The following is a 25,965-nucleotide window of genomic DNA, read 5'->3' on the forward strand; positions in this document are numbered from 1 at the left end:
ACTTGAAAGAGGTCACATTAACATTTGATCCCTTTTCACTCATTTCGGGGATCTAAAGAGATAGTGAAATGGTATCATATAGTATAATGTAACGTCACCTGAATAAATTACAATATGACAACAGTGATTTGTGAGGATGCAACAGTGCTTTAACCGCAAGGCAGCTGTTTGACCAAATTGGCGATTTGTTTCCTCTACATTCCAGTTTGAAGAGTAGAAAAGATTTAGTATTTGTCAGGTAGCTGCTGCAATCACAATAGATCATTTAAACTACAGCACTGCAGAGCCTTTGTCAGCTGTTGTATAATCGTAATGATTAAGCTCATCATAAACCAATCTGTTCTATCAACATAAGGACTTCATTATTACTGATATTATATTAAATTAAATCCATGCTCATGACTGTAAATCAGGGGATTAGTGGTGTTCCGTGAAGAATGAGAATATACGAGTGGCAGTAGCTCACAGGATTGTAATAGTTTTCAAAAGGGGCTTATATATGGATGGGTGAGATCTTGCTTTATTGCTGCTACTGTCATCTGGATGACCCAGTGGGCAGCTATTTAGCTCAAAATGTCATACATTTATCCATTGTTTTTTCACGTATATTAGGGAATATACAGTACTGAAAGCCAATATTCCCTCTAAAATGTTGTTTTTGTGCATGGACAGTTTTTAAAATGTGTGGTAGCTTGTAAGCTATTGCACAGCCAAGATGTTGGTGTTCAACACAGAACAAGGTCTACGTGGTGCCTTCGAGGCTGTTACACAGTCACGCATCCCGCAGCTCAGCGGGAGCATTGGTAAAAGCTTCGACTTTTAATCACCTGAGTTTTCAGTCTAGACCAAGAATTCTTCATCTTTGTCATAATATTTTAAGGAGATTTAAGATTGAATGCATGCATTACGGTCAGACCTTCCATGACTTTGCCCATGGATTGTCTGTCTGTTTAGCTCCTAGAAAAGTGTGTCCTGGTTATTAAGCAGCATTTCCAGAGCTCAGGTTGATCTTTGTTTCTAGTGCTGAAAACTAGGAGCAGATTGGTTTAGATGTACATCTTTATATATTTCTATATAATTTTTATAATTGTAGACTTTGTACTGGTGAGTGGCACAGCTACTAGGAACATGGAAAGGACAGTAAGCTGCTGGTGTGATTGGAAGGCAAAGACGGGAAAATTTGAAGATTTTCTTCTGAATTGTTCAGTTTTTCCATAGTGGGTGAGTGAAGAACAGTCCCCGTTCTCCCTCCCACCCCATTCCTGGGGTTTCAGAGTCCCCCCTCCCTTCTTCCCTGTGAGATATCAACCCTGCCCCTCTCCAACCTCTCCCCCAGCGCTCCACCTCCCCCCACCCCAAACCACCACCACCACCATCACCACTTCCTCTTCCACCTCCTCATGCTTTCAGCAGTAGATGAGCTGAGGGTAGAGCTTGGACTGGGCGGCTGATACAAGAGAATTGGAAGTAGGCGATCTTGGTGATGGAGAGGAAGTAGGGTTGGAACCTCACCTCAGGATTAAGTCGGACACTGAAGTTGAGAGCAGTCCGGTTCTGCCACGGATGGTGGCCGGTGGGGGAGGTGTGGCTTGGAATCGGTGGCAAGGGAACAGCATTAGTGCCAAGAGCCGAAGACGAGGGCTTCACCCTCCCAATATTTAACTGGAGGAAATTGCAACTCATCCTGGATTCAATCTCGGACAGGTTATATGACAACACAGAGCCAGTGAAGGAGTTGAGACAGGTGATGAGATTGGATCCTGACATCATGTTTCTAGATGGGGCAGCTGAGGGGCCCACATTATGAGAAATAGGAGGAGGCCAAGAATAGATCACTGTCTAGGGATGCTTTTGAAACACGCAGTTTTTATGATTTTACTGGTAAATTTATGCTTTTCCTCCCCCTATTTTCAAATTTTTGCCAATGTTTTGCTACGAAGGCAGTACTTCAATATGTTGGCAAGAATTCTAATGGAAAATTAACTTCCTGCACTGTTTGTCAGAGTGTCTTCAATTATGTGAGAGACTGTGGAATTATCTAAAAGGGTTTGAAAACCTAGCTCAGCTGAATGAAACAAGTTTCAACAAAATGTCATGGCTCAGTGGGTGGGAATTTAACTACATTTTTACGATATCTTGTTAACTGACAGCACGTAACCGCCCAACTCATGGGAAACTGTCATGCCCAGGAAACTCGAGAGTTGGGTGTTAGGGTAGCGTCCTAAAACAAAAGCTCAGTGGTTCGTGGGCAGCTTGTTGTACATCCCCCACTCCCAAGAGCACAGATGATAGGTTGATAATTAAACAACCATTATATTCAAGAGCCTTCATCACTCTGAATTAGCATTGTGGTGACATGCTACAGTATAAATCTTCTACACGATGGCTGAATTTAGCAGGGGAAATGTGTAGTACTTGCATCTATAACATTTGATGGCTTTTGCAATAGTGTTCTGCCTTGAAATAGTTTTACCCAACTTCTTTGAGTGAATTATCGGGAAGAGCTTAACAGGCTAGAACTTCTTTCTCTGGAAATCAGAAGCCTTGGGGTGAGCTGATAGAGTCCTTTAAATTATGAAAGGATTTGATAAGGTAGATGCACAGAAGATGTTAAACCACAACTTGAGTACCGTGTGCAGTTTTGGTCACCTCTTTACAGAAAGGATGTAATTGCATTAGAGAGGGTACAGAGGAGATTTATGAGGATGTTGGCAGGACTGGAAAATTGCAGCTATGAGGAAAGATTGGATAGGCTGGGGCTTTTCTCCTTGGAACAGAGGAGGCTGAGGGCAGATGTAATTGAGATGTGCAAAATTGTGAGGGACTTGGGTAGAGTGGTTGGGGAAGGGCCTATTTACTTTAGTAGAGAGGTCAGTGACTGCGGGGCATAGATTTCAAGTGATTGATAGAAAGATTAGCCAGGAGATGAGGAAAAATCTTTTCAACCAGAGGGTTGTGGGGGTCTGGAACTCAGTGCCTGAAAGAGTGGTAGAGGCAGAGACTGTCAACTCATTTACAAGATATCTGGATATGCACCTCAAGTGCTGTCATCTGAGGGGCTACAGACCAAATGCTGGAAAGTGGGATTTAGGCTGGTTGGCTCGTTTTTTCAGCTGGCACTGACACGATGGGCCGAGTGGCCTCTTCCTGTGCCGTGAACTTTCCATGATTCTATGATTCCACTTATAGTGTGAGACAAAAACTAGGGGCCATCTGTGTAACATAGTGACAAATAAATCCAATTGGGAATTCAGGAGAAACTTCTTTACCCAGAGATTGTTGAGAATATGGAATTCATGACTATATGGAGCTGTTGATGTGAGTAGTATAGATGCATTTAAGGGAAAGCTAGATGAACACATGGGGGTGAAAGGAATAAAAGGTTGTGTTGACAAGGTGAGATGTAGAGGGGTAGGAGGAGGCATAAACACTGGCACAGACCCATTGGACTGAATGGGCCAGTTTCCATGTTGTGAGTACTACTTTCTTCCCCTCCTTGAGACTTCTGTCCTTGTTAAGATATGTCACTCCAGTACTTTGCCCATGTGGCATCTCCTAATATGAGCCATGAGACCTGGTGAACCATTTGACCATGGAAGTTACGTAGCCATGCCTGACCCTCACCTGTCCTGGAGATCTGAAGGTAAGGGTCACATTTGAGGCTGATAACCATTTGTTTCTGGCAAAGGGTCATCGACCTGAAATGTTCATCAGGCCTCCCTTCTCTCCACAGATGTTGCCTGAGCTGCTGAATGTTTATGGCATTTTGCAGGATTTTTAAAAATTTCAGAATGCCGCATTTTTCTTTCTGGTTCTAACCTTTTCTGATGTGCTTGCATGTGGAGTTGCAGCACAGGTTTGCTAGGAAGCTGTTAGCATCTGCCCCTATGGTTTGACCTCCACAGTCCTGGCATATTGATGCTAGTTATCGAGTCTCCATCACTAGCTTGGCTGGGATCAACGGACTTGACCTCAGACCAGGATTGAACTTTGGGCATGGTTACTTGAGGGAATATAATTTAGCGAGAACCACCTGAGAGCCTGTAGTTCCCTTTCGAGGAAAAGATGACGGGATTTGTTCCTTCAAATTTCACTTCAATTGAAGACTGCATTCAAAATGGCAGCAAACTGCCAAGTATTTGCTAAAACAGCAAATATTCAGCAAGGTCTTGAGGGTAGTTGAGGGAAGGCCTTTGAACAGTGAATGGACTGTGTACAGTCTGTATATCCTCAAATATTCACCAATCATATGGAGTGAATGTGCTTTAAGTGAATCCACTTGTCTTTCTGTTCTACTGAAATCATCGAAGCACACAGGAAAGGTGGAAGGCCATTCATGCCTGTGTTGTCTCTTTGGAAGAGCTGTCCAATTAGTCTCACTCCCTGCTGCTCTTTCCCCATAGCCCTGTAATTTTCCCTTTTCCAGTATTTATCCAATGCCTCTTTGAATGTTAATAGTTATGGAAAAACTTCTAGGTGTTTTCCAGATCGTGAACAGCAGTATATTTCAAATAATAATGACATATAGCTGAGCTGTGAGTGTACATTAAAAATAACCAATTAAAATTGAGCTTAAATGTAAATGCTGGAAATGGAAAATGGAAACCGAATGCAGATGGGTTTAGTTCAAGATCAGAAAGAGAGCATTTCAAGTTGTCAAATCCCTTAGCCTTTCTCTCTTTTAGAGAGAACTAACCTGCTGTGTATCTAGGATTTCACGTATGTTGAACAGATTGAATGCTGACAGTTAAGTGGATTTTATTGGGGTTTCATGACGAGCCACAGTCTGAATGGATGTTTGGAATTCAAGTAATCTCAGAATTATAGATCTTCTTTCAGCCGTTGTCTAGACAGTTATCAAACTCCTAATCCACTCTTGAGTTGTGTTAGAATGAAACCCTGCAGAAAGATTCACACTTTGATAAGCTGGGCTGTAGAACTGTGGGACGTTGGTTTGGGTGGATACTCAATTGCAAACCCCTGACCTCAAGTGAAAGAGCAAGTGCAGGGCAAGTCACCTCCCTGCCAGAGATAGAGGTGTTATAGGATGTTGATAATTCAGTCTTTCTGACACGGCCACGTCAAGACCACTGTCAGCAGAGTGCATGCACAGGTCACTCGGGCACCCATTCAGCTGAAGAATGGTGTACGCCACAAGGGGATAAAGTTTTAACAGGCCAAGTAAATCTTATAATAAAACAACAAAAGTTTGCATGTGAACAGTGCCTTTAACACAGTAAAACATCAAAAGATGCTTCACAGGAGCATCATCAAACAAAATCTGATCATTAGAAAAGTCACATCAGCACAATTAAATTCTATTTGTAGCTTGCTTGCAAAATACTGTGATTTTAAGTCTTTCAATCCTATTGGAGAAACTATGCCATTAGTTGATGAGTTAAAACCTTGGCTGTGTGTTTATTTTAACAAAAAAAAATGGTATTTCAATAATAAAATTATACCTTGGCCTTGTATTTTCTACAGATTAAAAAGAAAAATGGGTTTTATTTGTAACGGTTGTAATAACCATTCAAATGAGCAGTTTGCACGCTCTGGGTAATCTGCATTCAAGATACTCCACTCTTCAGTGAGCGTGCAGTATGTCTTATACACTCAGTGTACACTTCTGGTGAAGGTTTCCCCATTCCTCACAGTTCCCCAGTCCAGCTTAACATTTGCTTCATACATTTTGGGGAGTCAGTTTTGAAGAATGCATTTTTTCTTATTAATGTCAGCCACACCGACTGCCATTTTTCAGCTAAATGATCCTTGGTTCTAGTTTTAATTATTTGTGCTCGAGTCATCAAGTCATGATTATGAGAGACATGATTCTAAGATGAATAATTAGCCAAGCATATAAATTATATTAAAATGCCTGGGGGGAAAAAAGCATGTAGCTCAATTCAGATATTGGTTCTGAATTCACGGGGCTGCCAAAGTGAAAACAGAAATCTTCACAAGTTTCTGTGAATGGAATGATGGCCTTAGTCATTTATTGAAAGTTTCCAGCAGCAACAACTTGCGTTTACATAGCGCCTTTAACGTGGTAAACTATCCCAAGGTGCTTCACAGGAGCATTATCAGACAAAATTTGCCACCAAGCCACATGAGGTATTAGAACAGATGACCCAAAGCTAGGACAAAGGGGTTGGCATTAAGGTGTGCCTTAAAATAGGAGAGAGAGAGACCGGCAGGCAGAGAGGTTTCGCGAGGAAATTCCAGAGCTCAGGGCCATGTCTAGTTGCAACAGGTCTGCCTGTTCCTTTGACCATTTTGGGAAGTTCTGCTTTCCCACATACTTGGGGAATCCTCCACACAGTTAGGAGTTCTACTTTTTAATACCTTCCCCACAATTATTACGAAATATCTAAATAGAGGAAGCAGGATCACTCCACGTAATGCTGCTGTTTAACTAAAGCTGCAACCAGCAAAGGTTGTCATCTGTTTTTGTGTGATTTAGTAACTAGTTGTTATGATTTGTCTGTCACACTTGCATGTCTTCAGATGGAGAGCATTATGAATAATTTGCAGCGTAAGACACCATAGTTAAATTTGCTTTGAGCCATTGCATCATCTTGGATATACCAGTGAGAATGCTGTTACTTATTATTTATTTCTGCATTTCTTTTCCCCCAAATACATTCTCGTAAACGTAGTTTTAACCTGCAGCGAGCTAAGGTCAAAATATTATCTATCACTAGTGAAAACTGGATTGATAACTTGGAAGCAACATTGTTAAACCCAGTTTATTCTGCACTTAAGGGAACTGTATGCAACCAATTCCGTTTTTTAAAAAAATTACAAATGGCATGTGCACAATATTTAATCTGCATGCATATTTTCAACCTTAGGTTTCTTACTTTTACCTGGTATTAATAAAACGAGAGCTTATGGTTTGCCCATCGCCTCATTGTTAATATGCAGCTCAGTGGGATGGATCTTAAACTACAGTGTGAAATTTGTGTTCTACTTGAATGCATAGAACTACATAGTCAGAAAGTCAGCTTGTATTTTCTGATAGAATTGCCCCCAGTTCAGCAAGGTCAGCCTGCAAGTATGCTTCATTCACCAAGAAAGGGAGTAAAATGACATAATATTAGCTGGAACTCAGAAATGTCAATTGTGCTTTTATCAACAAGAAAATAACCTTAATTGCTACTATATTTTTTTGGATGAGACATTAAACCTGAAGTTTTGTCTACTCTGCCATTACTCATTACTCCATGCCATTATTCAAGAAGAGCAGGAGAGTTCTTCCAGAGGTGTTCTAGGCCAATATTAATCCTTCAAACCACCATCACTAAAAGCAGATCTGATAATTAGCAGCCTGCTGTTTGTAGGAGCTTGCTTTGTGTAAATTGGTTGCCGTATTTCCTACCTTACAATAGTGACTACACTTCAAAAAGTACTTCATTGGGGTTGCCTGTAAAAATACTTTGGAATGCCCTGCTCTTTGTATTATGAAATTTATGAACATACCAAGCTGCAGAGTAATGTAATGAGATGCATGCGGTTACAATAAAATGTTATTTTCCTCAATGCGCCCACCACTTGTTTCCTGCCCACTGGAGTCTGTGGCAGGAACCATATTGCCAAAGATAATTTAAGGAGGAAAAAAAATGGGAATATCTGCTTGTTGAGATGCATATTGGACCTGAACCCTGACAGATAGACAACCCTCTGGCAGTCAACACTGTTCCCTTTAGGTCCTTAGTGGTTTGGTGGAAGGGATGGGTTCCATCATGGGCCGATTGGCATGTGGATGTTTCTCTGATCCCAAAAAGTTCCAGGCTGTGCTAAGTATGGTTGATTGCTGCCTCATGGTGGGCACATGTTGCAATCCCCCATCTTGTCGGTTGGTGAGTGTGTACTTTATTCTCAGTGTGGAAGGTAATGCCAAGTTCAGGAGCAGTCCACGCATTGGACTCGAGGCTTCATTATTCCAAAACTGGAGTTGACAGGCTGCTGAATACTACTCCCCTCTCTTGAGGAAAATATAAATCATATCTGTTATTGGTAACTTGCAACCTTTAGGTTTAAGCAACTAATTTAACCAAAGACAAAACAATTTACTTTAGAGCATTTCTGCTTTGGCTGAGCTGAACTGAGTTCTGGTTAGACGGATAAACTTTACTGGGCACCTGTTCGGCATTAAGGGTACCACTTAGTAATCGTGACAGCTTGCCTGTCTACCCAAACTGAATAAATGTCCCATAACTAGTCTGGGCACCACTCCACAGTGTTGGATCACTTTGGATCTGGTACTTGGCTCAGTTTGTCTACTGCTGCTGGATTTATGTTTCTCAATATAAAATTCAGTCTTGTAAAAGGCATTGCAAGTCAGAGTTTTGAGGTGATAACCTGATGTTGAATGTCATTGAATGAAAGGTTAAGTAGGTCGGACTTATACCCATTGGACTGAGGGGTGATCTTATTGAAACATATAAGTTCCTGAGAGGACTTGATAGGGTGGATACCAGGAGGATGTTTCCTCTTGTAGAGGAGACTGGAACAAGGAGATACAGTTTAAAAATAAGGGCCTCCCTTTTAAGATGGAGATGAGGAGAAGTTTCTTCTCTCAGAAGGTCTTTAGCCTTTGGAATTCTCTTCCACAGAGAGCAGTGGAGGCTGGGTCATTAAATATTTTCAGGCTGAGTTGGACAGATTTTTGATGTACAGGGGAGTCTAGGGTTATGGGGAGCAGACAGGAAAGTGGAGTTAAGGCCACAATCAGATCAGCCATGATCTTATTGAATGGCAGAGTAGGCTCGAAGGGCTGAATGGCCTACTCCTACCCCTAAGTCCCATGTTCCTAATTAATCTCCCGACGATACAACAATGTTCAAGTCAGCTTGCTATTCAGTGAATTAATGAGCTTTTTGGAAATTATCTGCTTTATAATGTTAGAAATCTGGCAGTGTTTTACTTGTCATAAGGTTTCTGTTTCCATTGAAGCTCTTCTCACTTCTGATGCTTGTTTTGTAGGTCAGCAGCCCTAGTTATGTTTTAGTTTGTCTGATTTTTATCTCTGGGTTCCCAAGAACTGACATCTGCAGCCAAGTTAAAATGCACTCTGCATCAAAGCTGTTCCTGGAGGGACTGGAACTCCCCTGGCATCTGATTAGGGCTGTTTCGGTTTGCATGGGAATGGGAGGCCAGTGAAGAAAGGGCTTCTGTTCTCCTCCAGCACAAATGTAACTTTCTTTATCAGCTGGGAAAAGGAAGTAACAAGCAATCTCCTCTACTGCTTGTAGCCTTACTTGAAAGCTTTTATCGCACTGACCAGTTGTGGGAACCAAGTGTGTGAAAGGTGCCTGCACCTACCGGCAAATGAAAATTAAAGGACATGTTTCTTTGCCCTTTGGGCCCACTCTAATGCTCTATTTCTTTGAAACCGCCGTCATCTTTGCTTAAAGACACAGCTGGACAGGGCGGGCTGATTGATTGTGACAAAGGGTTGCCTTCTCTGCAGGATTTGGTCATTAGAACGTCAGTGCCAGTGCTACCTGGTGATTATCATCACCATTCCAGGGAGGTGCACACTTAAGATATTCAGGCATGTGTCGGTGGTAGTGGGGGTAGGGGTAGGGGGCGTGGAGCAGGGGTCAAAACTGGACCTAGAGTTCAGCTGCAGGACAACAGCTGGTTCTCGTGCACCCACATGGGCCATTACTGGAACAACACCTCCATGACACTGTAGCATTATTCTACTCAGGAAATTATATTTCTAAAATGACTGCAAGAGGGCATGGCTTCAGAAATTGATCTCCAAAAATGGCGATATGTAGAATTATTAAAACTTTTCTTCTACATATTTATATACAGCTAATAGAAATTTATATACAGCTAATAGAAATTTATATACAGCTAATAGAAATTGAAATTGCACATTTAAAAAAAAATGACGAGGTCTTTGTGCAGGGAAGGAAACAATTACAGAAAAAGCATAATAAGGTGGTAGTTAAGGAGCCATGATTTGAATAGTCCTTGAATGTTTACTTGAGTGTTTTTGAAAGAGAACTCATTACGTCTTTGTTAATCTGATTAGGATTGAAGAGAGGCATGACTTTGCTCTCACTCGAAACTGGTATTAAAAATTGGCATTGGTTAACAGGAAGTAGACTTTGCATATTTAGTTCTTAAGAAGAAGTAATTGTAGTTACTAGCAAAGTACTGCTTCTTTTATCTAACCTATTTTAATTGAGCCAAAAGTGAACGGCTCCAATTGGAGTATGGATTTGCAAGAAGTGATCAACTTTTTCTTAAACACATCAATGCAGCATAAAGAAGCACACGCCCCTTGTACTGTGGTATATCAGTTCTGGTTTTATTAGGAAATGCAGAAAATTAATGAGGGAACATTGGGTTTAAGGAGCAGCACCCAGAAGCAAATGCAGATGCTGAGCACTTGTCCACATGGCTCCCTGTTTACAGCTAAAAACTGATATTGACTGGGGTTTGTCTGTAGGTCACTGACCCTCCATTTCAGCCAGAAAATGGTATAAGGCTCAAGGGGAAAGAAAGCTTAAAGAGGGGAAAGAAATTACTACAAAGCTTTAATAAACAGCTGAGAGAATAAGTGCACCATTTGGGCTGCCACTATATCATGCAGATCATGTAGAAGCCTGGTTCCTATGAAAGGGCATACTGGGTGAAAGCATCTTTAAACTTAAGGATGGCCCAAATGATTTGCAGCACCTTTTGAAGTGTATCTACTATTGTAATGTAGGAAAATGTGGCAGCCAATATGTGCAGAGCAAGCTCCCACTAACAGCAATGTGATAATGACCAAATAGTCTGATTTTAGGTGTTGAGGGATAAATATTGGTGAGGACACTGATGAGGACTTCTCTGTCCTTCTTTGATAAAGTGCTCTGGAATGTTTTCCGTCCGTCTGAGAGGGCAGACAGGGCATTGGTTTATTGCATCATCCAAAAGACCACATGGCCAACCATGCATTACAGTGATTGTCAACCTGGGTTACGGGTTCAGGTCCCAGGAGTGGCACTTAATCTCAAGTGATATTGCTATCACATAGCCAACATCAGCACTTAATTATGATGCCTCCATTAGTCCTTTCGTTAAGATCCTGGACAGCACGGGGCTATGGCTACAAAACCAGGTCAGAGGCTGGGAACTCTGCGGCGGGTAACTCACCTCCTGACTCCCAAAACTTGTACGCTATCGACAAGGCACAAGTTAAGAATATAATGGAATACTCTCCACTTGCCTGGATGAGTGCAGCTCCAACAACACTCAAGAAGCTTGACACCATTCAGGACAAAGCAACCCACTTGATCAGCATCCCATCCATCACCTTAAACATTGATTCCCTCCATGCACAGTAGCAGCAATATGGACCATCTACAAGATGCACTACAGCAACTCACCAAGTGAGCATTGGCAGCATCTTCCAAACCCACAACCTCTACCACCTAGAAGGACAAGGGCAGCAGATACATGGGAACATCACCGCCTCCAAGTCTCACAGCATCCTGACTTGGAAGTATTTCGCCATTCCTTCACTATCACTGGGTCAAAATCCTGGAACTCTCTCCCTAACAGCACTAAGGGTGTACCCTACTCCACATGGATTGCAGTGGTTCAAGAAGGTGGCTCACCATCACCTTCTCAATTGGAATTAGGGATGGGCAATAAGTGTTGTCAGCAATGGTTACATCCCATGAATGAATAAAAAATCTCTCTGGGAAGAACTTTCCCCTAGTCAGGGGGGAAGTTCAGGAGTGGGCGCGTGTGGGCGCGTCTCCGATCGGTGTCCCCAATCGGGAACGCGCTGCCATTTTATGTGGGCGGGCCAATTAAGGCCCGCCCAGCGTGATGTCCACCAGGAAGCACTATGTGCTCCCTGTGCGGGTGGGGGAGGGTCTATTCCCTAAGCCGAGAGCGTGCTCTTTCACGCATGTGTACGGAAAAGCGTATTCATCTCCTTGAGGCTAAGTGCAGCCTCAGGGAGATCGACGCCAAATTCAAAAAGGTGAAATATAGACAAATAAAATTTCCCTGACATGTTCCCTCATGCGACACTGTCACATGAGTTGGGACATGTCCATCATTTTAATTAAACTTATATTAAATTTTTTAAAACCTACATGAAACCTTGCCCCGCCCATGCCTGCCAGGGCTCCTGGCCTGCCCGCCAATTTTAGGGTTGGATGGACAGGTCCATTAATTACTTCAATTAGTTTTTAAATGGCCTCAGTTGGCCATTGACAGGTTGGCAGGCACACAGCTGATTCGGCTGCACCCCCACCGACCTGAATATTGAAATGACGCGAGGTGACATCGGGGGTTCTGCCCAACATAATCCCTCGTCATTTTACACATCGGCAAGCGGGCCCCACCCCCACTCGCCAAACTCAATATCCTGCCCCGTGAGTTACTTCTCCAGTGAGATACCGCAGTGCATAGGACAGTAATCTGTCCTATGAAGAACCTCTTCACAAGAGATGGACAAAGGCAGAATGTTGGAGAGGAGTAATTGGAAAAGTAGAAAGCTCAAGTGCAAAAAATTGGCAAAAATACAAATGAGCAAAGTTTTTCAGTGATCTTTATGGAAAATATTACATTTCTGAGCATTCATTCAGACTGTTAAAATTTGTTCTTCTCCCTATTAGTTGATCTACTTAACCCAAATAAAAATATAATTTCAGAGAGCGATCATCAATACTCTTGCAGAATTGATCTAAAGATCGTCTGTCAAAGCTAACGAACAGGCAGACTGTCTAATTCTGCATTTGTACAGCAGCTGATTGTTGAAGTCTGTACAATTTGGGAGCATTATGGTACAAATTACATTTTGCTTTGCTGCAAATTAACACTTCTTTTGGCCAGGCCTACAAACGGTGTACAGCGTTCACTTGGTTGGACCACTTGCTCTGTAGTTGGTTAGATTTGTTCTGTTGTTTTTTTTTAAATCTTTCTCTGGAGAAGCCTTAAGACTCCCTGTGGGAAATCCCCAGCCACTCATGGTGTGAGGCGGGTGAGTGTGAGCACGCAGTGCTGCAGAAATGCTAATAAAAAGTGGTTTGGAGTGTTAAAGGCAGGTCCGAGAGCTTGTTTTTCCTCACCATTTATGTTTGAAAGGGTCTCTGAGATAGGCTAAACAGAGAGCCATTCAATCAACTGCAGGAAACATTCAATCCATTGTGTCTGTTGTGACTCTTTGAAAATCATTAATTCAAATTAATCACATGCCCCATAATCTTTCCCGTAGCCCTGTAAAATATTCATTTTCAAGCATTTATCTAATTCCCTTTTTTTCTCTTCATTCTTTCATGGGAGGTGGGTGTCACTGGCAAGGCCAGCATTTGTTGCCCATCCCTAATTGCCCTTGAACTGAGTGCCTTGCTAGGCCATTTCAGAGGGCACGAGTCAAACACATTGCTGTGGGTCTGGAGTCACATGTAGGCCAGACCAGCTAAAGATGACAGATTTCCTTCCCTAGCAGACATGAGTGAACCAGTGATGGTAATGCCATTGAACGTCAAGGGGCGATGGTTAGATACTCTCTTGTTGGAGATGGTCATTGCCTGGTACTTGGGTGGCACAGATATTACTTGCCACTTGTCAGCCCAAACCTGGATGTTGTCCAGGTCTTGCTGCATTTGGACATGGACTGCTTCAGTATCTGAGGAGTCACGAATGGTGCTGAACATTGTGCAATCATCAGCGAACATCCCCATTTCTGACCTTATGATGGAAGGAAGGTCATTGATGAAGCAGCTGAAGATGGTTGGGCTGAGGACACTACCCTGAGGAACTCCTGCAGTGATGTCCTGGAGCGGAGATGATTGACCTCCAACAACCACAACCATCTTCCTTTGTGCTGGGTATGACTCCAACCAGCGCAGAGTTTTCCCCCTGATTCCCATCGAATCCTGTTTTGCTAGGGCTCCTTGATGCCACACTCGGTCAAATGCTGCCTTGATGTCAAGGGCAGTCACTCTCACCTCACCTCTGGAATTCAGCTCTTTTGTCCATGTTTGAACCAAGCCTGTAATGAGGTCAGGAGCTGAGTGGCCCTGGTGGAACCCAAACTGGGTGTCAGTGAGCAGGTTATTGCTAAGCAAGTGCTTAGCAAACTAGCACTTTTGATGTCCTCTTCCATTACTTTACTAATGTTCAAGAGTAGACTGATGGGGCGGTAATTAGCTGGGTTGAATTTGGACATACCTGGGCAATTTTCCACATTGCTGGGTAGATGCCAGTGCTGTAGCTGTACAGGGACAGCTTGGCTAGAGGGCACGGCAAGTTCAGGAACACAAGTCTTCAGTATTATTGCCAGAATATTGTCAGGGCCCATAGCCTTTGCAGTATCCAGTGTCTTCAGACATTTCTTGATATCACCTGGAGTGAATCGAATTGGCAGAAGACTGGCATCTGTGATGCTGGGGACCTCAGGAGGAGGCTGAGATGGATCATCCACTCGGCACTTCTGGTTGAAGATTGTAACAAGTGCTTCAGCCTTACTTTTTGCACTGATGTTCTTGGTTCCCCCATCATTGAGGATGGGAATATTTGTGGAGACCCATCCTTCCTCCAGTGATTCGTTTAATTGTCCACCACCATTCAAGGACTGCAGAGCTTAGATCTGATCCATTGGTTGTGGGATTGCTTAACTCTGTCTATCACTTGCTGCTTATGCTGTTTGGCACACAAGTACTTCTGTATTATAGCTTCACCAGGTTAACACCTCATTTTCAAGGATAGCTGGTGTTGCTTTTATAGCTAACGATCTCTGAGGTTGCCAGCCTATTTCTTAGCACTGGAGTCTTGCTGCATGTAAAAATGTTACCCTGCCCATTGCACAAAGCCAGGTCAAAAATTGTTGGGACCTAGGGCATTAAGAACATTCACAGCCTCTCTGCTCCTCAGCAATGGCACATGCCAGGGTTTATATTGCAATTAACCTGACTACTTCAAACCCTGGCATTAAGTGCTAAAACAGTGTCCTGGCCAATATTTATCAATCAACCAACATCACTAAAACAGATTATCCTGTTATTATCACATTGGTGTTTGCAGGAGCTTGCTATGTGTAAGTTGGCTGTTGGGTATCCTACATCCCAACAGTGACTACACTTCAAAAGTACTTCTTTGATTGTAGAATGCTTTGGGATGTCCTGAGGTTGTGAGAGGCGCTATAGAAATGTGAGGTCATTCTTTGTTTTCTCTCCTTCCTCTGACTGTTTAGTTTCAGTCCTCAGTGATAAGGGAAGGGTTTTCCTGGGTGATACATCAGCCCAAATTCAAACTGCTTCGTCCTTTTTTTTGTGCTCCTTGGTATGTGCTACAAAGATGCACATTAATTCACCTCTGCCGTTATAAAGAATTTTATTCCAAGCCATTCGTCTGCAGAGCGTACAGAGGAGACTTACAGGAATGTTGCCAGGGCTTGAAAATTGCAGCTATGAGGAAAGATTGGATAGGCTGGGGTTGTTTTGCTTAGAACAAAGGAGTGACCTAATTGAGGTGTGCAAAATTATGAGGGGCTTAGATAGGGTAGATAGGAAAGACTTGTTTCCCCTAGCTGAGTGGTTAGCTACCAGGGGGCACAGATTTAACGTGATTGGTAGAAGGATTAGAGAGGACATGAAAAGCTTTCTCACCCAGAGGGTGGTGGGTGTCTGGAATTCACTGCCTAAGTTGTTGGTTGAGGCTGAAACACTCAACTCATTTAATAGGTACCTGGATCTGCACCTGAAGTGCTATGGACCAGGTGCTGGAAAGTGGGATTAAAATGAGCGGCTAGTTTCTTTAAATCTCTTTTTTTTGGTCTGTACAGACCAAATGGGCTGAATGGCCTCTTTCTGCACCATAACTTTTCTATGGTCAGGTGTGCGTAAGTGCTGTGGAGACACAGTGCATTGATACACAGCAGATGGAGGAATATCAAGAACATACTTAGACCCTGCCCCCTTTGCCTTGCTGAGTTCACCCCCCTTCACTCCGTGGGGAGATGCTGAGCACCGCTGAGGGTGTTGGAACTGGGAGTGATCCATTTCAAGTCTGCCAGCGCTCATTCAACATCTGGTGCATGGTCAACGATGTGTCTGCCCGTGGGTCCAGGATTATTCATGACCAAGTAGAGACAAAGAGCAAGTGAAACAGCTGACCACTGGGTAAGGTGTGTGCTATATTGGAGAAGTACACGCCTTTTTTTAAAGTCCAAGTTTGGTATGTGTGTGTGTGTCTCTCAGGGATTTGAGACTAAGTAGTGTTCAGGTGAACCAAGGTTAGAGATGAATTGATTATGCCAAGCAAAGCAGAGCGAATTCAGCCTCCATTTTAAAGTCATATGTTCTCTGCTAATTTTATAAGCCCCTGTCTCTGCTTTTAAAGTGGAAACTGCTTGTAAGGGTACAGTTACAGCCTTGCCAATTTTACACAGGCAGATCCCATTCTAAATGTCAGCAATGGAATTTACAAAAAGAAACCCTTTCATTTATTTAACACCTTTCATGACCTCAGGACGTCTCAATGCTTTGCAGCCAATGATGTACTTTTTGGAAGGTGTGGCCACTGTTGTTTTGCAGAAAATGCAGTAGTCAATTTGCACACAGAACACCACCCCCACCCCCACCCCCACCCCCCCCCACCCCACCCCACCCCCGCCAAACAACAATGTAATAAATGTCCAGATGATCTGTTTTTATATGTTGGTCGAGGGATAAATATTAGCCCCAGGACTCAGGGAAAGAACTCCCCTGCTCTCCTTTGAAATAGTACCATGGGATCTTTTCCACCTGAGAGGAAGACAGGTCCTCAGTTTAATGTTTCTTCTGAGAAGCGACACCTCTGACAGTGCAGCACACCCTCAGTCCTGCACTGGAGCATCAACCTAGATTTTTGTGCTCGAGTCTCTGGAGTGGGGCTCGAACTCAGCCTACTAACTCAGAAGCAAAAGGGCTATCAACTGAGTCACAGTTGAGCTGAAAGGGTTGATGTGAATTGCTTGCAGGTGTGAAACCTTTGGTGATATGAAAATCAAGATGTTGGGAGTCAGGTGATGTTCATTAATTGCATCGTTGAGCTCGTATGATTAGATTATTCTTTTGAGCTTATAAATTGTGATGCACTTTTCTAAATGAGTCAAATTTCAGACATATTTTAGTACAGAAGAACTCAATGTTTCAGGTTGCAAATTGAATACTTGGCAACCAGGCAACTGTATTATAACAGCTTGTAAATCCTGAAAATACTTTCTGTTCTAAATTAAGTCTCAATGATGTTATGATGTGTGGTGTAATTTTTCTAACAGCTGTGTGTGTGTGTAAAAGTTCTGTATGTCTGTGGTGGGAGGGCTCAGTATTGATACCTGCAGGTAGAATTCTATCTTGTCAATCTTTAATTCAATTACATAAAGATACAAAAATGCAGGTAAACTCTGATCTTCTTCCAGTGATTGTGAGGAAATAAAATAATGACCAAAATATCTTTTTTTATAAAGTGATTTTTTAAAAATATCCTGCATTCTTTATGTTCAGTATCAAATTATTAAGTGCCAGAGAAATTATTGAACAATTGTCGTCTTGCAAGAGGGAGTTACATTCTAACTTGAAAATAGTATTCAACATCTGCCCTTCTCCAACTGACAGATCTTAAAATCTTCAGCGCAAAGGAGGCCATTCAGCCCATTGTGCTTATGCCCGCTCTCTCCAATTAGTCCCACTTCCCTACTCTTTCTCCATTGTCTTGCAATATTTTCCTTTTCAAGTATTTATCCAGTTCCTTTTTGAAACATACTTTTGTGTCTTCTTCCCTTACATAACTTGGTGTGCAAAAGGAGAAATGTTCCTCCTCTCCCCTTTAAACCTTTTGCTCGCCATCTTAAAATCTGTTTCCTTTGGTTACCAACTCTTCCTGCCAATAGAAACAGCTACAAAAGGTAAAAAAAAAAACTGCTGGTTTTGAAAATCTGAAATGCAAACAGAAAATGCCAGAGATATTCAAAGGCCTGGCAGAATCTGCGGGGAGAGAGTTAACATTTCAAGCGTGTGACAGAATCGGTCTCCTTATTTCCTTTCTCTTGGTAAATGAGGAGACATGTACTGAGCCTTTGCGTGTTGCAATTTTGTGTACACTCCATAGCAGTTTCCAGTGTGAGGGAGGGGATTGGGTAGTGTGGACAGCTGTCAGTATTTCGTTCCTGTGAGGTGAAAAACACAACGAGAACTGGTGATGCCTGTTTGATGCAAGGAAGCTTGGAGCAGAACCGTTAACCGCTCGGCCTGTCAGGTACTCCTGTGAAGGAATATTCCTGTCTCAGTTACAACAAAAGGCGGCATCAACACCTTTTAGCACCTAGTTTGTCTTCATTACACCAGGTCATTAACCATTCCTTCCTCGAATGCCCTAAGTTTTCACGCTAGTCTTCAATCCATTGAACAACTGCAGTGGAGCGATTTTCTGTAAAAAAAAAAATATTTACTGTCTTTTTATTCATTGCTGAGATTTATTTGCCACTGGCAAGTCTGACATTTGTTGCCTGTCCCTGGTTGCCTGTGTCCTCTATGAACCATTTACTGATGTTAGCAGCCTGATACAGCTGAATGGCTTGCTAATGCACTTGAGGGTAGTCAATTATATTGGCATTACTGGAGCCACAGACTCAGACCAGGTAAAGATGGTAGGTTTCCAGGACACGAATTAATATTTGCAGAATGTATAGACAAAGGAAAAAAAGACGAGATGCGATGGAAAGTGTAGTTTTTTTTTAAACTGTTTCTTGAATAAAAAATTGGAAAGGGACAGATGCAAATAATTGAACATTTTTAATATACTGCTTTCTGCGTTTCAGGAGGTTGTGATAATGCATATTTTATATACTGGATATAAATGCAAGGAAAAAGGACACAGATGTTTTGGAAGTTTTTACTTTGCTGTGGCTTCTGTTTTAATGTAATTTTGTGTTTGTTATTAGATCATTATTGAGAGCTTTTTAACTGCTTAGTCCACCATACTCTCTGCAAAAAAAAAAAATAAATCTCTTAACACAAAATGTCAAGTATCTATGTCAACACAGACATTTAATACCAATGGATTAAGTTTAGGAGCACAGCCAAGATTGTTTTTTTCAAACTGACGGCAGAGCAAGCCTGCTGGCTAAATCCACTGCAGTTTTTCTCTCTCACTCTGTTAGTGCCCCTTCAGTGCTTTCCCAAGCTTCAAACCTTTGACCAAGCTCGGAGATTTGAATGCCTGCGATTTTGGGGGCCAGCCATCTGAACAGTGTTTAAACCCAGTGACCACTTTAGACAGCAAGAGTGTGATAGAGGCGCTTGATAGTGTCACTTCACCCGTCCAAAGAGCAGCCAGACTTTGGAAATTTAATTAAAAATCCACTCCTGTGGTCCATGGGTACTTACCATTCGAGTACAATTTGGAATTAAATTTGATGACACATTGATGGATGGCAAGTGCTTCAAACAAAGTGATGAGCTTTAGTGAACCACAGCCTTTTCTTTATCTCTGTTTCTGCTTCTGTTCAGTGGGGCAGTCAAACCAAATCGTAACGAGTGCAAATTGTTGGGTGATTGCCATCAGAAGTGTCAAAGTGTTCCTCTTCACCTTATTATCAGAATAGATGTATATCTTAGGAATTAACATTAACCTTGCTCACTCTCCCCGCACCCCCATTAAATGCCTCCTTTCTCAAGTGGATAGAAACCAGTGCTTAGAAGTTTGACTGCAAATTGAGGACACATTTACACTGAAGTTTGTGGGAAAGTGTTGTATTGAGAAGGTGTCAAATCTCTTGGGTTCAAGTAAACTCTCTTCAGTTTATTGGCTTTTTGAAAGCTGCATTAGAAGCCATCTCAATAGTCAGATTGGAGTGATTTTGGTGGTGGGGTTTAATGGCTCAATACTGTGAACTCAGGAACATGTGCCAGCCTGAGGCTGCATCTAATTCCTCCTCTGTTGACTTCTAGCTTGCAGGTCGCAGCAGAAAGGAGACCAAATACTCACTGAAGGTTGTGGAAGATATGCTGGAAGCATTGCAGATCACGCAGTCATGAAACCATTGCACTAGTCTGGATCAACCACAATCGAACCTGCCACTTCAGCACACACTTGGGATCTCTATCTCCAGCATCCTTTCTCTCTCCTCTGTACCCCAACCCCACCTTCCCCTCATCATCATCGGTGATACCAGCTTGGCTGAGGAGCTTTATTCTGTGAATGTAATTCAGAGTTTGACTGCCTGTGGGATGGTACTTCACATCAGGGACAATTAACTGACATTTAACTAAATACTGGTGGTGGCTTGTAAAGTGTGAGTTAATGTTAAAAGAAATATTTATGATTCTGTGGAAAAGCGCATTCACAAAATTAAGTGTTTCACCAGTCACTGGTGAACTACGAGCAACTTCTGACTCGGATACCTCCCTCATTGAGAGAAATAACCAAACTTGGTGTTGCAATTGAGAGGACGGTTATTCCTGAGTCTGTGAATATAGCTATGAGAACTTTGAAAACTGTTTTATATCTGTTGTACTAGAATTTGCTCAGGCCAGTGATATAAATCCAAGACAGCAATCATGGGCTCGAACACTGCCAAGACCTCCTGATTTGACTGTGGAAATGTTTCTCCTCAGTGCTGGAGTGTGTCATTCCTCAGTGATGCATGTCTCCTCCTCCTCTTCCTCCTCCTCTTCCAACCACCAACCCCCCCCCCCCCCCCCAATGCCCCACACAACCCCCAACCGGCATTTCCCACAGTCCCACAGATATGATATAGTTAGTGTGGGTGCCTGAACTGGAGTGACACCTGCCCAGATCTCCAAATGCAGGGGTGTAGCGAGAGCATGGTGACATGTACCTCACTGCAGTAAGCCAGAGTACCTCTGTAACCCTGGGACTGAGGCCAGTGTAAATCACCCACAGCAGCCTCGTGAATGCCCTGTTGTGCAGTTATAGATTGCAGTGTTTCATTTTCTGATCACAGCTTGAAAATAAGACCCTATTTTAACTTTCACGCAGGCTCGATTGTGAATCCTAACACACTGCAGCAAAAGATACAGGCCCACATTACTGCTTGTAAAGTTTCTGGTTGTTGTATTATAATAAGCTTTTGCTTACACTCCCTATACTCACAAACTGCAGTGGGCAGTGATTGTTGTTCTGATCTGTTGCAGCAGTAACACTGTAATAGAACACCTAGGGTCTGCAAAAGTGGAATATGGTACATTTAGAGCACCTAGATTGCTTGTGTTTAGTTTGAGCTGCATATCCACAATTGGCAAAGCCTGCTGTTGCATTGAAGCGGTTGGTGCAGTGGAGGAGAGTGGGGGTGGGGTTGGTGTTTGGGGGGTTGGTGGGTGGTGTGGCTGGGTGTGAAGGTCATAACTGGTGCGAGGTGTAATTTCTACCTGCCCATAATTTAGTCACCGTGTACTGTGGTAAATTTTCAATCATCTGACCACATTGCAGAAGTAAATATCCACATGGGTCCTCTGGAGTTCTGAGGTGGTTCACTCTTCACTGGGATGAATAGAAGTGTGTTGAAATAATGTTTAATTCCCCTGTTTCCTCCAGAGAAGTCACCAAGGTTTGAAGAAGTCTTTTGTGCAGTCCTTGCTATAGGCAAACAACATTAAAGGAATAGCTGAATCGTATGTTAGAGATGTGAAGACTGTATTTCACCAGGCTTCAGTCCAGTTTTGAAGAGTTGAGACTATTTGCCTCCTTTGCTGAAGTGACTGTGTCAGGGTGACATAGAGAATTGAGTTAAACACTGGCCAGCGATTAAGCTGTCCAGCAGCGCCATCTACTGCATGTTGGTTTAATAAACTGCCAATGTTTCCATCCATTGTTGATAATGTTGTCTGTCCTTTAATTTAAAAAAAGTTCACTGATCAGTACTCCAGCTGCAAGAAGGAAGATGAGAAAATTGAGTTTTGCTGATGCAATTTAATGGAGAGTTCTCTTCTAGTTCGGCTGGGAGAGATGCATCAAGAACATGCAGTGAAATATATCTCTTTAACATCTGTCTTCAATAGTGCAGCTGTTAACCAATATAAAATGTACCTGAACTCTTCAAATAACAGAGATTTCAAAATCCAGGAAATCAGTCTGAGATTGTGTTATTTGAATTAAATTTTCTGAAATATTTAAATACCTGTTACTAATTGACCTCTTGGGACCCTTCTGCCTTTGTCTGTGTCTCTCGCTCTGCCTGGGTCTCTCTCTCTCTCTGCCTGGGCCTGTTTCTCTCTCTGCCTGGGGTGCTCGCGCTATCTCTCTCTCTCTCTCTCTCTCTACCTGGGTGGCTCTCTTTGCCTGGGTGTCTCTCTCTCTGTCTATGCCTGGGTGGCTCTCTCTCTCTCCCTCCCTCTCTCTCTCTCTCTCTCTGCACTTGGGTCTCTCTCTCTGCCTGTGTCTATCTGTCTCTCTCTGCCTGAAGATGTCTCTGCCTTTCTTTCTCCCCCTCTGATCCTGGTACTCCCTACTGCTTGGAGTCATAGCTCCGAGGAAGATGGTTGTGGTTGTTGGAGGTCAGTCATCTCAGACCCAGGACATCACTGCAAGAGATCCTCAGGGTAGTGTCCTAGGCCCAAACATCTTCTGCTTCATTAATGACCTTCCCTCCATCATAAGGTCAGAAGTGGGGATGTTCGCTATGATTGCACAATGTTCAGCACCACTCACAACTCCTCAGATACTGAAGCAGTCCATGTCCAAATGCAGCAAGACCTAGACAATACCCAGGCCTGGGCTAATAAATGACAAGTAACATTTGCGCCACACACGTGCCAGGCAATGACCATCTCCAACAAGAGAGAACCCAACAACCTTCCCTTGACATTCAATGCCATTACTATCAACATCCTGAGGGTTACCTTTGACCAGAAACTGAACTGGACAGGCCTTATAAATACTGTGGCTACAAGAGCAGGTCAGAGGCTAGGGATTTTTAAAATTTATTCATGGGATGTGGGCATCACTGGCTAGGCCAACATTTATTGCTCATCCCTCATTGCCTTTGAGAAGGTGGTGGTGAGCTGCCTTCTTGAACCGCTGCAGTCCATGTGGTGTAGGTACACCCACAGTGCTGTTAGGGAGGGAGTTCCAGGATTTTGACCCAGCGACAGTGAAGGAACAGTGACATATTTCCAAGTCAGGATGGTGAGTGGCTTGGAGGGGAACTTTCAGGTGGTGGTGTTCCCCATGTGTCTGCTGCCCTTGTCCTTCTAGATGGTAGTGGTAGTGGGTTTGGAAGATGCTGTCTAAGGAACCTTGGTAAGTTCCTGCAGTGCATCTTGTAGATGATACACACACTGCTGCTACTGTGCGTCAGTGGTGGGGGGAGTGAATGTTTGTGGATGTGGTGCCAATCAAATGAGCTGCTTTGTCCTGGATGGTATCAAGCTTCGTGAGTGTTGTGGGAGCTGCACTCATCCAGGCAAATGGGGAGTATTCCATCACACTCCTGACTTGTGCCTTGAAGATGGCGGACAGGCTTTGGGGAGTCAAGAGGTGAGTTACTCTGTTGCAAGTACAGTAGATGCATGGCGTGCTGCTTCCGGGCCCCTATTATCTGCTGTTTCCCACTGAGCATGGATGATGGGCAGTCAGCAGCATTCAGTCAGCAGCAATAACAGCAACTTGCATTCACACAAAGCCTTTAAACTGCCTCAAGGCTGTTAATGGGAATGGAAGCAGAGAAAGAAAACTGACACCTTTGCAAATGTGAAGGGATCCTTCACCGTGCATCAGGAAACCTTGCCCAGAACTGGTAGTAGCAACCCATCCAACCATTTGCCCTATCGATTTTGTGCAGAACTAGTCATAGATAAGATAATGTATAATGGGACTTCACTTTTGTGGGTCTTGGGCAGCCCATACATATACAGATGCAGTGAACCATGAGCTCGAATCCTATCATATAAATCACCTGGCAGCTCTTTGATCTTACACGTGTCCAACAAGTGGTTTTTCAGCTTGCTTTCAAGCAAGGCTGTCCGGTCATGCAGGTCCAATGGATCCGAATTTGAACCCGTAATTAAGAATGGCGTGCATTTTGTTGATATAGTCACGCTTGTTAAAGATGACTGTTTACAGATACGTATGTCTGAGTTGGCCTTGAGGCTTTGCAATGCTAGCAGACATATTGCTTATGGATATTGGCCACATCATTTGGAATCTTGAAATATGTGTGCACTCGATCAGCTAGGCGCACCTTCAAGGATTCAGTGCCTTCAGTGGACGCTGGTTTGTGGTTGGATAGCTGGGAGTAGAGGAGTTCGAACTCAGCAAATGCTTCTTCCCATCTGATGTGGGAAGAAGGTACACCAAAATTGAAACCATGCACAAGAACAAACCCCTCTTTTTCAGAGAGTTCATGGTCAGGGAGATTTACCACGTGTTTGGTGGCATTGTTAATTGCTTTCCCAAACCAATTCCAAAAAGCTTTGACAAAGTGTTTTTTATCAGAAATCCTCTCTCAATCCTGAATCAGTAATCTCCTGGGATTTCATTACTCAACATGTTTCCCTTGGAGACTTATCCACATGCCACACTGCACTGGGCTTGGATTCAGAATGAATTACCTGGGTTTACAGAAATTAAACAAGTTGAGAAAAGTGCAGGGAGACCAAAACTGGGGGTGGGGGGGACACAAATAGTCATTACAGAACAGAGGGGAGCCCATTCAGCCTATTGAGTCCATACTGGCCCTCTGTGGAGTAACCCAGTTATGACCATTCTCCCGCTCTATCCCCATAGCCCTGCAAGTTTATTTCCCTCAAGTGTACATGCAATTTCCTGTTTAATCACTGATTGTTTCCACTTACACCACCCTCGTGGGCAGCGTGTTCCAGGTTATTATCACTCACTGTGTGAAAAAAAATTCTCCCTCACGTTCCTCCTGCATCTCTTGCCCAAAACCTTAAAACTGTGTCCCCGTAGTCACTGTACAGTCAGCTATAATGGGAAATACCTTTCTTTGTCTCCCTCACTTAAATATGCCATAGCCTTGTACATCTCCATCAATTCTCCCCTCAACTCCTTTTTGCTCCAAGGAGAACCATCCCGGCTTCTCCAGCCTAACCTTGAAGCGAAATTCCCTTCTTCTGGGAACCATTCTGAAATATAAGGCAGCCACTAATAAATCCAATTGCAAATTCAGGAGAAAGCTCTTCATGCAGAGAGTGATGCGAATGTGGAGTTTTTCTAAAATGCGATGTTAATGTTAACAGCGTATATGCATTTAGGGAAAGCCAGAGAAACAGATGAGGGAAAATGGAATGGAAGGGTCTGCCGATAAGGCGAGATGCAATAGAGTGAAAGGCAGCTCATGTGGAACATAAGCACTGGCATGGACCTCCCAGGCTGTTTCTGTGCTGTGAACACAATGTAAGGCTAAACAAAAACAAAGTGCTGGAAAACCTCAGCAGGTCTGAGAAGAAGAGTCATATTGGACCTGCAGCGTTAACTCTGTTTCTCTCTCTGCTTTCTGTTTTTATTTCAGATTTCCAGTATCCTCTGTATTTTGTCACTGTCATAGTAAAGTTAAACAGGTTGGGCACATACAGAACAGAATGGGCAATGAGATCAATAAGGGAGCTGACCTTTTGAAACTCCTCCATTCCAAGCAGCAGTGAAACATGGTGAATGTTTCTATCAACAATTTAACGCACTCCAACGCTGGTTTCGAGCTCTGTTTCACACACTTATACAGTGATGGGAAGAACACCAGCCCTTCTTTTTCTTTGATCAAACATTTTGCGGTGAGTGGTGTTATGAGTGAAGCAAGGATTGAAACAAACATTAGGAAAAGAGCAACCTACTTTTGTAACTGATGGTGAGGAACTTCATTTATGTGGAGAGATTAGAGAAGCTCAAAGTAGAGAGTTTAAGGGGAGATTTAATAGAGGTGTGCAAAGCTATGAGGTGTGTTGATAAAGAAGGTAAGGAGAAACTGTATCCAGGGAACATAGATTT

The 25,965-nt window shown here is 43.0% G+C and overlaps 1 protein-coding gene across 4 annotated transcripts in view; it reads left to right on the forward strand.

Moving 5' to 3' along the window:
* Positions 1–21,830, forward strand: part of emc2 (ER membrane protein complex subunit 2) — a 102,189-nt gene extending 80,359 nt beyond the window's left edge. For all 4 annotated transcript variants that reach the window (XM_041190471.1, XM_041190472.1, XM_041190469.1 and 1 more), the window contains one exon: positions 19,953–21,830. In XM_041190471.1, coding sequence (XP_041046405.1) covers positions 19,953–20,039 — 87 coding nt within the window. In that variant the 3' untranslated portion in view covers positions 20,040–21,830. The remainder of the gene's footprint in view (positions 1–19,952) is intronic.
* Positions 21,831–25,965: the final 4,135 nt, after the last annotated feature.

The sequence above is a fragment of the Carcharodon carcharias genome, chromosome 6 (genome assembly GCF_017639515.1).
Source record: "Carcharodon carcharias isolate sCarCar2 chromosome 6, sCarCar2.pri, whole genome shotgun sequence".
NCBI classification, from domain to species: domain Eukaryota; kingdom Metazoa; phylum Chordata; class Chondrichthyes; order Lamniformes; family Lamnidae; genus Carcharodon; species Carcharodon carcharias.